This window comes from Colobus angolensis, unplaced genomic scaffold, assembly GCF_000951035.1.
Source record: "Colobus angolensis palliatus isolate OR3802 unplaced genomic scaffold, Cang.pa_1.0 Scaffold33, whole genome shotgun sequence".
Classification (NCBI taxonomy): domain Eukaryota; kingdom Metazoa; phylum Chordata; class Mammalia; order Primates; family Cercopithecidae; genus Colobus; species Colobus angolensis.
Genome location: NW_012116599.1, coordinates 10,487,860 through 10,501,677, shown reverse-complemented (window position 1 = coordinate 10,501,677; position 13,818 = coordinate 10,487,860). Strand labels below are relative to the sequence as shown.

The 13,818-nt window shown below is 49.7% G+C and overlaps 1 protein-coding gene across 1 annotated transcript in view; it reads left to right on the top strand.

Annotated features, from left to right (window-relative positions):
- Window positions 1-9,988, top strand: part of GPR55 (G protein-coupled receptor 55) — an 18,374-nt gene extending 8,386 nt beyond the window's left edge. Inside the window, exon 2 of the mRNA XM_011951980.1 lies at window positions 6,212-9,988. Within this exon, the coding sequence (XP_011807370.1) occupies window positions 6,346-7,305 (960 nt within the window). The 5' untranslated portion in view covers window positions 6,212-6,345 and the 3' untranslated portion in view covers window positions 7,306-9,988. The remainder of the gene's footprint in view (window positions 1-6,211) is intronic.
- Window positions 9,989-13,818: the final 3,830 nt, after the last annotated feature.

Sequence of the window (13,818 nt, the reverse complement as noted above, 5' to 3'; positions counted from 1 at the left end):
TGCTGGGATTACAGGCTTGAGCCACCGCGCCCGCTCTAACCGATGGTTTTGCTCTTGTAAGGTAGATAATTCATTTTTAGCAAGTGTTTTTTGGCTGCTTGAGAAAAAAAATGGATTACCTATTTGTTTAAAACCAAACCCAAGTCATTAACTAAACTGTATTAATCATATTATTTATATAATTCTATGTCCTAATTTGTATTTGTTCTAATCTACAGTATATGAAAATCTGACACTGCAATTTGTTTTTGCCAATGGCTCCTTGAATTCTAAGAATTGTACCTGATGTACTTTTGTATACCACCATTCGGTGTATAAGATTACTACATTTGCCCTCACAATTGAGTTTTTATTTTATTCCATAAAAATAAGCTTCTTAATCCTGATGAGCAATTTTGTCCTGCAGTTCTACAAGTCTAGTTATGAATATTGCCTCTCTGTCTTTCTTTTGTTTGTATTTGTCTGTTCCATCTTCACAGGACTTTTATGTGGAACATTTCTGTGTCATTTCAGTGTACTCTTTGTAAGAGCAAACAGTTATATTTTATTTTTTAATTGAGAATATTAGTAAAATTTGATTTTTTTGCACTTATTATTGTAATTTCTGCGCTGTTTCTTTTCCTGTTATATTCACTCCTTTGCTGTGTAGTCGATTTTGTTTCTTTTCATCTTCTTTAGTAATTTTGAAGGTGCGCATCATATTTTTAATAGTGGTTACTTTAAGGTTTTCAAGAATCTGACACATATTTCTGTAATTATTGAAGTAAAAAAATAAACAGAACAGAAATGTTAGCAATAGAGCCTTTTGCTTCACCCCAGGCACTTACTATTACCCTCCATTGTCCCCACCCCTACAACTCAAGAACATTCTTCCTGCTTTGTTAATTTATCCACAATATTAAGACTTGTCTCTTTCTAGGGACACAGATCATCTCTTTTTTTTTTTTCCTTAGAGAGAAGGTCTGACTGTGTCACCCAGGCTGGAGTGCAGTGGCATGATCATGGCTCACTGCAGCCTCAAACTCCTGGGCTCAAGCAGTCCTCCCACACAGCTGCTCAAATGGCTGGGGACCACAGGCACCAGCCACCACGCCCTACTAATTACATTTTTTTTCGTTTGTTTGTTTGTAGAGATGGGGTTTCACTGTGCTGCCCAGGCTGGTCTCAAACTCCTGGGCTCGAGTGATCCTTCAACCTTGGCCTCCCAAATTGCTGGGATTACAGGTGTGAGTCACTAGTCCAGCCAGATAATCTCTTCTGTTTTTTTTTTTTTCTTTTAATTTTAAATCTGTAACTATATTCATTATACCTTATGTCTCTTTCCACAGTTTCCTGCTTTCAATTCAATGCTCAGTTCCAAATTTTTCTATCCTGATGTTTTCATCCTTGCACTCTTCTCAGTAATGATCTCTTGGAGGCCTAAAGTTTTGGGGTGATTATTTTTCTAGAGGCCGCATCCACCTGAGACTTGCTTTCTGCATTCTTTACGCAGGAACACCTGTTGGATACGAAATTGTTGCACCCAGATCTTCTCCCTCAAGCCTCTTCTGGTGTTATTTTTTCAGAGATTTCCAAGGAACTTGTTTTGTTTATTCATGGATGTTTGGGAGGCTCTGTCTTGGTGACATTTAAACATGTCAGCGGGACATTCAGAGGTGTCAGCAGGGCCCCTGGGAGTAGCTCTCTCCATAGCTTTTGCATGAAACATGGAGCTTCATCTCCTGTGTTGTCTCACTTACTCCACGGTTCGATTCAGCCCCACCTCTCAGCCACCGTGCTGCTGCTGACGCACAATGGTTTGGGGTCCTTTCACTCCATTCACAGATGCCATTTGCTTGACCCATGACCTTTGCCCCCTCAATGCTATTTCCTTCTGGAGGAGGCTGGGACTGCCCCATTCCAGTCCTCTAGGAGGCGAAGGTGCCCACCCATCCCTGCTGCGGATGGTAGAAAGGCAGCACTCCACAGATGGTGCTGCTGGGATGGAAACTGAGAATGTCTCCACTGCTGCCTGTGACACAGATCCCAACATCAATGGCAACATCGGGATGCCCCTTGGCAGCTATGCAGGGGTGCTGCTGAGACCTCCCTGGAATTCCAGAGAGCCCACTCCCAGGGTCCCTGACCACAGTCAGTGCAGCTCTGCTGCTTCCGGTCCATGGTGACACTGATGCTGATGCCACTCTCCTTGGGCTGCTCCCAGCCAATGCCTGAGCCCGGCAGAGGCACTAGCCTGGGATGATTTCTGTGAAAGTGGGGCTACTCCAAGAGGCAACCTTTGCTCAGAGATGCCGCATGGCTTGGCCAAGAAGGGCTGAAATCTGCACTGCTGTCTGAAGTCCTTCCCACCTTGTCCTTCCTTCCCTCTCTCCTTCCACAGAGTCAGACCTGCAGGTGATCTGAAGGCTCACCCCACCTCCTCCTGCTCCCTCTCCCCGCTATCCTTCACGGACACTTTCCCTGTTCAATCTCTGAGTTGTCTAACACTGTCTTAGCATCTGCTTCTCAGGGGACCTGAAGGGACTCAGCCTCCCACCCAGCCAACTATAGTACCATTGCTTGATTGGGGTGGACCCCTGGGTTGGCCAGAACAGGAGCTGCTAATGGAATGGCCCCATACCCCAGGTCAAATGGTGCTAGTTGCTGTCCCCCTGCCCCGTTCCCCTCCCCCACCCACAAGTAGACTGGTTTTTATTAGCAAACTTCTTTGAGAAGGATGACTGTTTCATCTCTTGCTGCAGTTTGGAGTGCATTGATGCCTTTTTATCTTACTTCAGTGAAGCTCCTGATTTTTTTGAAAAAGACTCTAAAAAGATGGTTTCCTTGGACTTTCAGAGGGAATTCAGATTAATTTTTCAGATTCTCTTCTCACTCTGCCATTAGCTAGCAGTATTTTTTCAACCTAATTTCTTCTTGCCAGCCCATAGAATGCCTTCTCTGGCTTCAAAGACTACCCTCTGAGAAGCTTCCATTTGAAGTCTGTCAGTAATTCAAATGTGACCTTTAGAATAATCCTACTGGGGAATACTGATGGCCAAATTGTATCTATGAATATACCTGCTACTGTCAATGGAGACTCATCCCAGCATCCAAGGTTGTATGCTTTCTGTCAGACCACTTTCCTCCTGTTGTTATTCATTTGTTCCCCCAATTCAACCACACATTGCATCTGGGTTTCGGTTGAATTTTGAGCATCACTGATTTTTTTTCTTGGCCACTTTGAACCACCAGCAATATGGTGGACTCACCCATGGAGTCAGCCGGTAACAGTTGACAGTAAGAGCCTCTGAGTGTTGAGCTTTTGTCATTGGTGGCTGCTTTTTCTTAATTGGTTAGTGTGACCCAGACAAAGACAGATGTCGTCAGTTCCTTTTTCAAAATCTTATTGGATCTCTTTAAACATAAACTTGTATTCACTCTTATTTTTGCGGTTCTTGGTTTTCTGCTGTTTCTGGTCTTGAAGGCAACTTCTCCAAGCCAATTCCATCTTCCTCTTTGGTGTTGCAACACTTTACATTTAGACCCGAACTGGACTTTGACCTGCTTTTCTCATCATTTTCGAAATTTACCTTGTGAGTTCCAAGCTATTCTAGTAATTTTGTGAGCTAGGCCTGTGGCCACTTCAGCATGTTTAGTGAGGAGGTGGCCACCACAGCTTGCAGATTCTGAGCATCCTGAGTAGGACCAGTGACTACTGCACACCCCCAGGGGGCACCATCCCCACAGACCACAGGACACCAAGGCTTTGAATAAGAGGAAGTACATTTTCCTAGATCTCTCATTACATAAATCTGTGAGAAAAGTTAACACATTGGAAACCAGAGAATCTTTAGAGCCACCAAATCAAGTAATGTATGTTAAATGTTTTGTGCATAGTGCTCAACGGATGATATATATGTACCTATAAATATCTATCTGTATGTATCGGTTTTCTTTTTCATTAGGAATCAGAGAGGGCTTGGGAATGGTATTACAGATAAGATCCAAAAAAATACCCCAATTTTTTCCTCCCACGGGCCCTCAGTAGTGATGAAAACCAATAGCAGAATGAGAATTCGGTTAGCAATAGCAGCGCAGCAAAGAAATAAGTCACAGGAATGCTTTTTGTGGAATTTGTTGTTTACTGGTAAAACACTAGAAACCTAAATGTTTGTGAATAGGCTACTGGCTAAATGAGTTTTTATATACCTACATAATGGAAGGCAAACAAGCCATTCATATATGCTGATATAGACCAATGTCCAAGAAACATTGTTGACTGCAAAAGCAAGGGACAGAAGCTGTATGTATATTATTTCCAAATTTTAAAGAAGTCATACACGTATATGTATGCATGCATGTATTTGCATATATGCGTCTACTTAGAAAATATCTGGGAGGAGTATGCAAGAAGCTGTAAGCCATGCTGCCTTCAGAAAGGACAGTTGAGGCCTTAGGGTACAATGGAGGCCGACTTCCCTATGCATGTTCTTTTGTTCTGTTTGAATATCTTATTGAGTGCATAGAATACTTTAAAAATTAATAACAAGCTATGAAAAATAATAACAGAAGCTTTAATTAATAACAGAAGTTTTAGGAACAGGTGCAGGGCCTCCCACCTGTAATCCCAGCACTTTGGGAGGCCAAGGTGGGAGGATCACCTGAGGTCAGGAGTTCGAGACCAGCCTAGTCAACATGGTGAAACCTCATCTCTACTGAAAATACAAAAAATTAGCTGGGCATGGCGGAGCGTGGTGGCACAGGCCTGTAATCCCAGCAATGAAGGAGACTGAGGCAGGAGAATCACTTGAACTTAGGAGGCAGAGGTTGCAGTGAGCCGAGACGCACCACTGCACTCCAGCCTGGGTGACAGAGTGAGACTCCATCTCAAAAATAATAATAATAATAATAATGGCTGCAGTGGTCACTAGTATAGGATTCTCTGGTGGGAGTCCATGCTGATGTCTCCTCCCTGGTACATCAGTATCTTGGGATCTTAGCTCCTGCTGGTCAGGAAGTCATGGAAGGTGGGAGAAGCACAGCAAGGCAGGTCTCACGGCACGACCTGGCTACACTTGCTCACCCAGCTGCTTGCTGCCGAAGCGGTTAAGGAAGACGCCAGGCATGAATGTCCTTTCCATGCCATGCCCCTGTGCTCTAGTGAATGTGGCACGTTCCATATCTAAGGCCAGTCCAAGTCGAGTACACCAGCAGTGTGGCCTCACTTGTGGGGAGAGGGAAGAGTGGGTGAGAAAGGAGGGAGTGGGGAGGTGGGCACAGGTGGGCTAGTGGGGAGAGGGTGGAAGTTGGGTCATATTTGAGTCATCTTTCTAGCAGCCTGGTTCTGGACGCCTGGGTTGAACACTTGGTTTTGCCCTGCTCCAGAGCTACATACCTTGAGACAGAACCCCACAATGGCACTCACCCCCTCACCCCAAATTGTCCAGGCTTGGACCACACCCCTGTGCAACCACACCTACAGCCTTGGTCCTCCTGTCCCTGAGGCCACTTCTAATTTTCTGCCTGACTAAAGGCCTTTCCTTGCCCTGTGGAGACCTCAGGGCCCCACTCCATTCCCTCTGGGAATGGTCTTTCTCCCGCATCTTTCCATTTTCTGTCTGGTTTTCCCTTTGGGGAACAAGAGGCTGCGGCAGCTGCAGATCTTATATCTTGGCAAATATGGATCCCTGACAAGCGACTCCAACCCTCTGCCTGGAAACCCAAGCAAAAGTTGTGTTGCTTATTATGTTCTTGGAGAGTCAAATGTCTGTCCCTGAGCCAATGAACTAACCAACTACTGTGTCCAGAGGGATGCAATGCTCTGGTGCCAATCATCCCTGGTTGCAGGTTGACTGTGTCCAACCATCAGGAAAGTGGGTGGGGGGAGGACAAAGGGGATAAGAGGAGCCGAATCCTGGAAACAGCATTTGAGTCCCTGATCCAGTTGCTCCTGAAGCCAGCCCTACCCTAGTTTCCATATTTTCTATTATGTGAAACTCTCTCTTTGCTTCAGCCTGTTTGGGTCTGGGTATGTGCTGTTACTTCTTTCAACAAAAGGAGTTCTGATTTAAAAGACAGATGTCCATGCACAGCAGGGTTCTATATGTGTCAAAGAAAAATGTGTGTATGGTAGAAAGAGAGTGAGAAAGCGAGTCTGGAGTGATACACACAAAAAGTAACATGTGCATCTGGGCAACAGGATTAAAGGTAATTTTTCTTTTCTGTGTTCTAGTTGTGATTCAGTGGGCACGAATTGCTGTATGATGCTGGGGAGGTGTTTGTGATTCTTGACAAAGTCATTGGAATCCATCACTTCAAGAGAGTGAAAGGAGCCCCATCTGATCTGTTGGTGTTGCAGGAAGAAACATGAGTCAGCCAAACACCAGTGGTGACTGCCTGTTTGATGGCGTCAACGAGCTGATGAAAACCCTACAGTTTGCAGTCCACATCCCCACCTTCGTCCTGGGCCTGATCCTCAACCTGCTGGCCATCCATGGCTTCAGCACCTTCCTTAAGAACAGGTGGCCCGATTACGCTGCCACCTCCATCTACATGATCAACCTGGCGGTCTTTGACCTGCTGCTGGTGCTCTCCCTCCCATTCAAGATGTCCCTGTCCCAGATACAGTCCCCCTACCCATTCCTGTGCACCCTGGTGGAATGCCTTTACTTCGTCAGCATGTACGGAAGTGTCTTCACCATCTGCTTCATCAGCATGGATCGGTTCTTGGCCATCCGGTACCCACTCCTGGTCAACCACCTCCGGTCCCCCAGGAAGATCTTTGGGATCTGCTGTACCATCTGGGTCTTGGTGTGGACTGGGAGCATCCCTATCTATAGTTTCCATGGGAAAGTGGAAAAATACATGTGCTTCCACAATATGTCTGACGATACCTGGAGTGCCAAGGTCTTCTTCCCACTGGAGGTGTTTGGCTTCCTCCTTCCCATGGGCATCATGGGCTTCTGCTCCTCCAGGAGCATCCACATCCTGCTGGGCCGCCGAGACCACACCCAGGACTGGGTGCAGCAGAGAGCCTGCATCTACAGCATCGCAGTCAGCCTGGCTGTCTTCGTGGTCTCCTTCCTCCCAGTCCACCTGGGGTTCTTCCTGCAGTTCCTGGTGAGAAACGGCTTTATCGTAGAGTGCAGAGCCAAGCAGAGCATCAGCTTCTTCTTGCAATTGTCCATGTGTTTCTCCAACGTCAACTGCTGCCTGGATGTTTTCTGCTACTACTTTGTCATCAAAGAATTCCGCATGAACATCAGGGCCCACCGGCCTTCCAGGGTCCAGCTGGTCCTGCAGGACACCACGATCTCTCGGGGCTAACAGAAGGACATCCTGTTCAGGGGAAGGAAGCCCTGGCCCTGAATTCTAGTAACGGATATCAAGTTCCAGGGTTTGGATGTGGAGGGATGATCCATGCCATCTTTACTGATGTGCTTCCCTTTGATGTCCATTGAGTGCCAGCTTTGCTCATTGTACCCCAAAGACCTTTTTTCCAGTGCCCAGACAGCTCCACATACACCACCCAGGGTTCAGGGATCTCTGAAAAACCCACAAACCAGGTCAATTACTGATTTCTAAGTCCAAAAACTATACAGCAGAAGAATTGAGAAAGAGAATGAGACCATGTGAACAAGGCTGTTTCCAACTCTCCCCATTTTCGTGTTCGACTGGGAGGTTCTGGAAAGAAAGAGAGCGAAAGGGAGAGGAGGTAGAGGAGGGAGCCAAGAGAGTCAGTTATGGGGGAGAGTGTCTTGGGCAGAGGTGGGGTGGTAGGGATGAATGAAGCCCCTTTTTAGTTTGGGTGTCCCAGGACAGAGCAGACTTGCCTTTTCCAGTCTCTTCTGGAGCTGTGTTGCCAAAAGCCTCACTGAGATGACAGCAAGTGGGAGTGGTGTTGGGGCTGGGCAAGTATGCATGGATCACCCCATGTTTCCAGTGGGCCTCAGAAAGGTGAAGGAAGCCAGCCACACCTTTCTATGCCCATGAGAAGACTGCAGAATGACTGAGTGGGGGTGCTGATGACATCCAAGAGCCATGAGGGGAGGGGAGAGAACACTCCTGGGGAAGGAAGAAGACAGGCCCAGGGCTGGAAGCACACAGCCCCTCCCCCACCACCATCAGGGCATCCACAGCAGGGAGTGTTGGTGCTGGCCCCGGGCGAGGAGAGGCAGTGGGAGATGGCCTGGGAGAGGGGAGACCCCTGACCTGCTTTCTGTCTTGAACAGACTGGGAAGTTGCTCATTCCATCTAGCTTGCTTGAAAACAACGGCAAAGAATCAGGCCTGCCTTGGTTCCACCATAGGAGGGTGGAGGAGGTGCTGTCTTACTCACCTGCATCCTGGCTGGGCAGTTGGCACCTGTGGCACTGCCCATGGAGCCGTTCCTCCCTGGCAGTTGGGAGGGAGAAGATGAGGCAGCCAGGCACAAGGGTGTGGCCTTGAGAAAGAAGGCAAGGCGGGGGGGTCCCTGCAGGTCCCAGGAAACTGTAAACAATCGAGTCACGCCTGGATGGCTTCTCGAAGAATCCGGAGGAGGAGTGCAAGTGACAGCGGAAGCCTCCCAGTGACTCAGCTGCTCCAGAGAGTTGAAATGATGAGAAGGATCCACTGTGGGGTGGTTTTGCATGACAGAGTGAGTGGGATGAGGAGTAACTGATGAGACTTCATGTGACCAAGGTCTTTAGGAGGAAAAGCAACTGCGGTCAACTTGTAGGATGTGGGCTCAGTGGGGGTGGAAGGGCTTGGGAGGGGTGGCAGCCTGAGGGGAAGAAGAGAGGCATTTGGATAAACCAGGACCTGTGGGGAGCAGGAGAAAGAGGAAGAGGAAAAGGAGGGGAAGCTGAGCAATGGCCCTAGGCTTGAAGCCTGCAAGTAGTGCAGGATGGGTGGGGAACCTGGCCGAGCTGCTTCCTGCCTGAGAGCCTTTCCTGACTGGCCTAAGAGCCATAGACAGGCAGGAGCTGCCTTCTCAGGAGCAGCCCCCACTGTTGCTGTGCTCGGGTGGCACTCTGTACACCTTCTCCTAGGTGGATGGAGGGAAGGGTGAGGAAGAGAGCGTCAATGAAGGGGTGGAAGTGGATGTGGAGGCGTGACCAGACCAGACCAGACCAGAGGAATCAGAGGCTCAGGCCCCCTGGGCTGGGCCTCTAGGAACCACAGCCACAGAGTCAGGCTCTGCAGACCCAGAGGTAAGGCTGCCTGGCTGCCCCAAGTCCCAGACACACTCTTCTCCTTGCCTGCAGGCTGCCCTGTCCCATGGCTACCGTAAACAGAGACACCACCCATGATGCCCTAAGGAAGCCAGACTTTCGCATGCAACAGGGCATTTGGGGCTGGTTTGGGTCAGAGTCCACGGGTGGTGGATTTAGGACAACCCTCCTCCCACTTCTTTCTCTGCACGAGGAGTTGGGAGCCTGCCTGGTGGAGCTGAGTGATGCCCTTCATGTGCACTTGGGTCTACCAATGTGCTTAGGGCCAGATGGGCTTCCTAAGAGATAAGGGTGGGTGGACCTGACCTCCTATCATCCCCAGCGATGTTCAAACATAAAATCTTATCTATGTGCAGCATGAATCTGTCCAGGTGACAGAAAGGGCTCCAGACCACTGAGAGGAACTGACCATGTAGGGAGGGACGGGGAGGGAGCCAGGACCCATGAGCTGTATGACTGTAAGAGGTAGGTCCTCCAAGGGTATCAGCAGTCTCAGTGTGATGTGACAACTGGGACCTGTGGGTGGGCCCTGGGGACCCCTGACCCGTCCCAAAACACTGTGGAAGAAGGGCCTCTTCTCCATGGGGACCCGTGTCTGTGGGAGCGGGCACAGGTCCATGCTGTAGGCCACTATGGCTGCTCGGCAGGAGGGCTGAGAGTTTGGACCCACATGGCTGCAACCCACGTTGGCCCATAATCAGCAGTGGGGCCCAGCGGCACAGGAGGGGCGGAGGGTTAGCACTGGAAAAAAATGACTTGATTAATCTGATTCGCCAAATAAATAGATTCATGTGATGCCGTGTGACCTTGTCTTGGACTAGGCTTACTGGCCCCGGAGAAGAGCAGGCCACAGATGGCCCCTGCCAGGTCACCCAACAATCTTGGTCTCTTCAGCAGCCACCTGGCCACCAAGTGTGGGGCTGCAGGGAGTGGCCCTCCCTGCTCAGGAGCACAGCTGGGCCTGTCCAGGTGACCAGGGGCCAGAGCCTTTGGGGTCTAGTTACCACTCCCCCGCATCCACATGGGTGCTTGGTTCTCTGTGGTAGCAGCCAGGCTGCACAGACCCCACATACCCAGCTGGAGTCGACCCCACCCTGTCCCTGCCACCTTGTCCCACCACCACCTTGCCACACTGCCACCGTGACACTGCAGCTGCTTCCACAGGCCCTGGCTCCTCCACATACACGGGGTGGGGGGCCCAGTACAAGAGACCTGCTGGCCAACTGAGGGGCTGAAGATACAGGGCCAGTGTCTAGAGGTCTTCCACAGTGGCCCTTCCCTCCCTTCTCTGACCTTCTACGGTGGGAATCCGACTTTCCCAGGATGGATTCTCCTAGGTTCTTCTCTGCGCTTCGCAATGAATTTTGCTAGCCTGTGGAGAGCTCCCGGAAGCTGTGAACTGCTAGGCTCTGGCCTGGGCCACTCTGTCCTCAGTTCCCCACAATCCTGAGCACAGTTGATCATGACCTGGGTGCTAAGGGCCAAGGGGGACATCTTTGCTCCATCTAACCATCTCCTACTAATCTAGGAGCCACCCCCCATGTAGGCCATTTCCCCTTGGGGGTAGTGACCACCTCCTCTTGGCCCCCAGGGAGGATTTGACTCAGAGAATGTCAGTTCACAAGGTGCATTTGTCAACTATATTCCTCTTGAGTTACCTCTCCGGGGACCCTCAGAAGCTGAAAGTCGTGATACTGATACTATGTAACTGCCACAGGATACTAAAGACATCTGGAAGCGTAAGATAACACCCTTGTAGCAAGTGACCACAAAGGGATGGAGATTGCAAAGGTGCTTGAAATGACTGAGGCCTGGTAACAGTTGCAGAGATTCCTAGAGATTAAAAAGGATTCGGTTAATAGATCAGCGCGGAAAGAAATTGGGCCGAGCCACTGTGTGGGTATGAGGAGAGGCTGGCGTGCAGAACAGTCAAGAAGTAAGGGTGGGGACATCCCCTAAGGAGGAGGAGCTGTGTGGGGACACCCATGCCAGACCACCCTTCGTCTGTCCTCAAGGGTCAGTTGTACTGTGGACAGCAACTTTCCAGGGCCAAATAAAGGCTGGCGGGGACCACTTGACAATCTCCACCACTGAGGAGGACAGAGGACTCAAAGACACACCAAAGGTGCCTTTTCTGGGGTGAGCACTCCCCTGAAACTACCATCATAGCCCCACTGGCTTTTTTCCGCCCAGAGCTGGCTTCTCTGGTGAGCCCAGGGCACAAAGCCATGAGCGGCCATTGGAGGGAGTGTGGATAGCAGGTCAAGAGGGACTCCAGGAGCTTGAAGTGGAAGGACAAAAAGACATTCTTCTGCCACACTTCAGGCCTGAGCACTCCCTCCCAGGCCAGGAGCCTGCAAGATACACCCTCCTTGCAAAGCTGTTGCAGAAAAGGTCACATGGTGCCTCAATCATGAGTCACGACAGAAATGTGGCCCTTTGCGCTTTGAAGTCTCGTGAGGTAGGATCAGAAGCACTGTCACTTCAAAGCCAGACGCGAGTCTGCCTCACCTTTGAGGCTTCAGATGGCAGCTTTATTCCGGAGGCCCAGGCCTGAGCGAGTGTAACCAAGATGCTGCCTGCAAGGGAGACCTGCATCTCCACTGGGGCGGTACAGTTATGCAAAGGCTGCCTAGGGTGCAGATAGAAGCCTCTCTTCTCGGCAGGTGGTTTTGGGCTGTGTGTCGCGCAGACGGGAGTGCATACCCACGTGTGTGTTTCTCGTTCAAGTGGTGTCTCACAGCAGCTTGCCAGTGCAGGCCACACGGCATTAAGGAATGTTGTGCCAGAGTTGACTAGATCTGGCTAAACCCAGATTCTCCAAATAGCTGATTCCCCAAGTCAGTGTCTAGTGCATTTCAGACGGAATGACCCTGACTTGGGGAAAACTGATGTCCAATGACCCAGTGATCGCTGTGTGAGCCCCAGCCAAAGCACAGTTCTGAGAGTGGGTGGAGGGGTTTCCCTGAGGGCAGTGGAGAAGCCTTGAGGCCAGTGGGCCTGGAGTGGTTAAGGAGGACTCTAGAGGACCGGCTCAGGGGAGAACATGTTTGTGGGGTGGATCTGCAGGCAGCATTAGGTAGGTGGAGAGACTTCTCCCTCCCCAAGATTGGCCAAGCATTGCTGGACACTGGGCTCTGGGCGTGGCCCCCTTTGGCAGTAGATACCAGCCTCTTTGCTGTGGATTTCCTTCAGCTTCCTAAATCTTCAGTACCTACTTCAAGTTGCAGCCGGGGCACAGCTTTCACCAAGGGGAATAAGTGTGAGCTTTACAGCAGAGCATGAGACCCAGAGATGCCTGGAGGGGAAACCCACAGAAAACGGGACTTCCCACATTAATGGAGGGTGGGGAGCAAAGTCATTATTCTCCGAGTATTAAAGGGTATATGATGCCAAAGACAGGACTATTTCAATGACATGAATAAAGTGGGATGAAATTGATGGTTAAGAGATCTGCAAGCTATTAATATTTCTTCCCTGGGACTTTACACTGAAAAAACACACATATATGGCAAGTATGTTGTCAGTCTACCTGAGCTGCTATAATAAAACGCTGCAGACTGGGTGCCTTAAACAACATGAATTTGTGTCTCACAGTTCTGGAGGCTGGAAGTCTCAGATAGAGGTCTGGCAGGGTCAGTTTCTGGTGAGGCCACTCTTCCTGGGTTGCAGACGACCACCTCCTCACTGTGTCCTAAGAGGCAGAGAGAGAGGAAACGAACCCTCTGATGTCTCTTCTGTTAAGGACATTAATCCTATGGGATCAGGCCCCACCCTTACTTCATTTTACCTTAGTTGCCTCCTAAAAGCCGTATCTCCAAATACAGTTACACTGGGGGTTAGGGCTCCAGCATGTGAATTTTGGGAGGGACACTTCAGTTCACAGGAATGGCTTCTACTCTGATCTGGAATAGAAGTCACATTTCTTTAATTTATTCAAATGGAACATAACTTGCCCTAATTCACCGAGGTTTACTGGAGGATGCTCCAGCTCCATTGTCACTGGATCCCTTCTGCTCCCAAGATCCTGCATGGGTCCTAGCCAGGGCATCCCTCGATGGCTGCACTATTTCCAGAGAACGCTGGGTTTCAGTCCGCATTGGTCACAGCCACAGTGCCCATTGAGGACTGGGTCCTTCAATAGAGGCATCCGAATGACACTGGGCATGCAGCTCACTCCTGCAGGCCCTGAGCTCTCCGTGTTACATGTTCTTGCACCTTCACGTCTGAGGCTCCTTCAGCAGAGTGCTAGTCAGGGCTCTTCTTGGGAACCACAATAGCCCTGCACCTTCCCAGGCTGACCTTTGGACTCACAAACCTAGCATCCTTTTCAGGTAGGGCTTCAGGCAGCCTCCCTGAGAATGGTGAAAGCTCTGGCACTAGGTCTTCTGTTTTGTTTTTTCATTTTGTTTGTTTTGTTTTAAGACAAGGTCTCACTCCTGTTCCCCAGGCTGGAGTATAGTGGCATGATCACAGCTCACTGCAGCCTCAACCTCCTGGGCTCAAGGGATCCCCCTGCTTCAGCCCCCTGAGTAGCTGGGACTGTAGGTGCACACCATCATGCCTGGCTAATTTTTGCATTTTTTGTAAAGACGGGATCTCGCCACATTGCCTGGGCTGGTCTT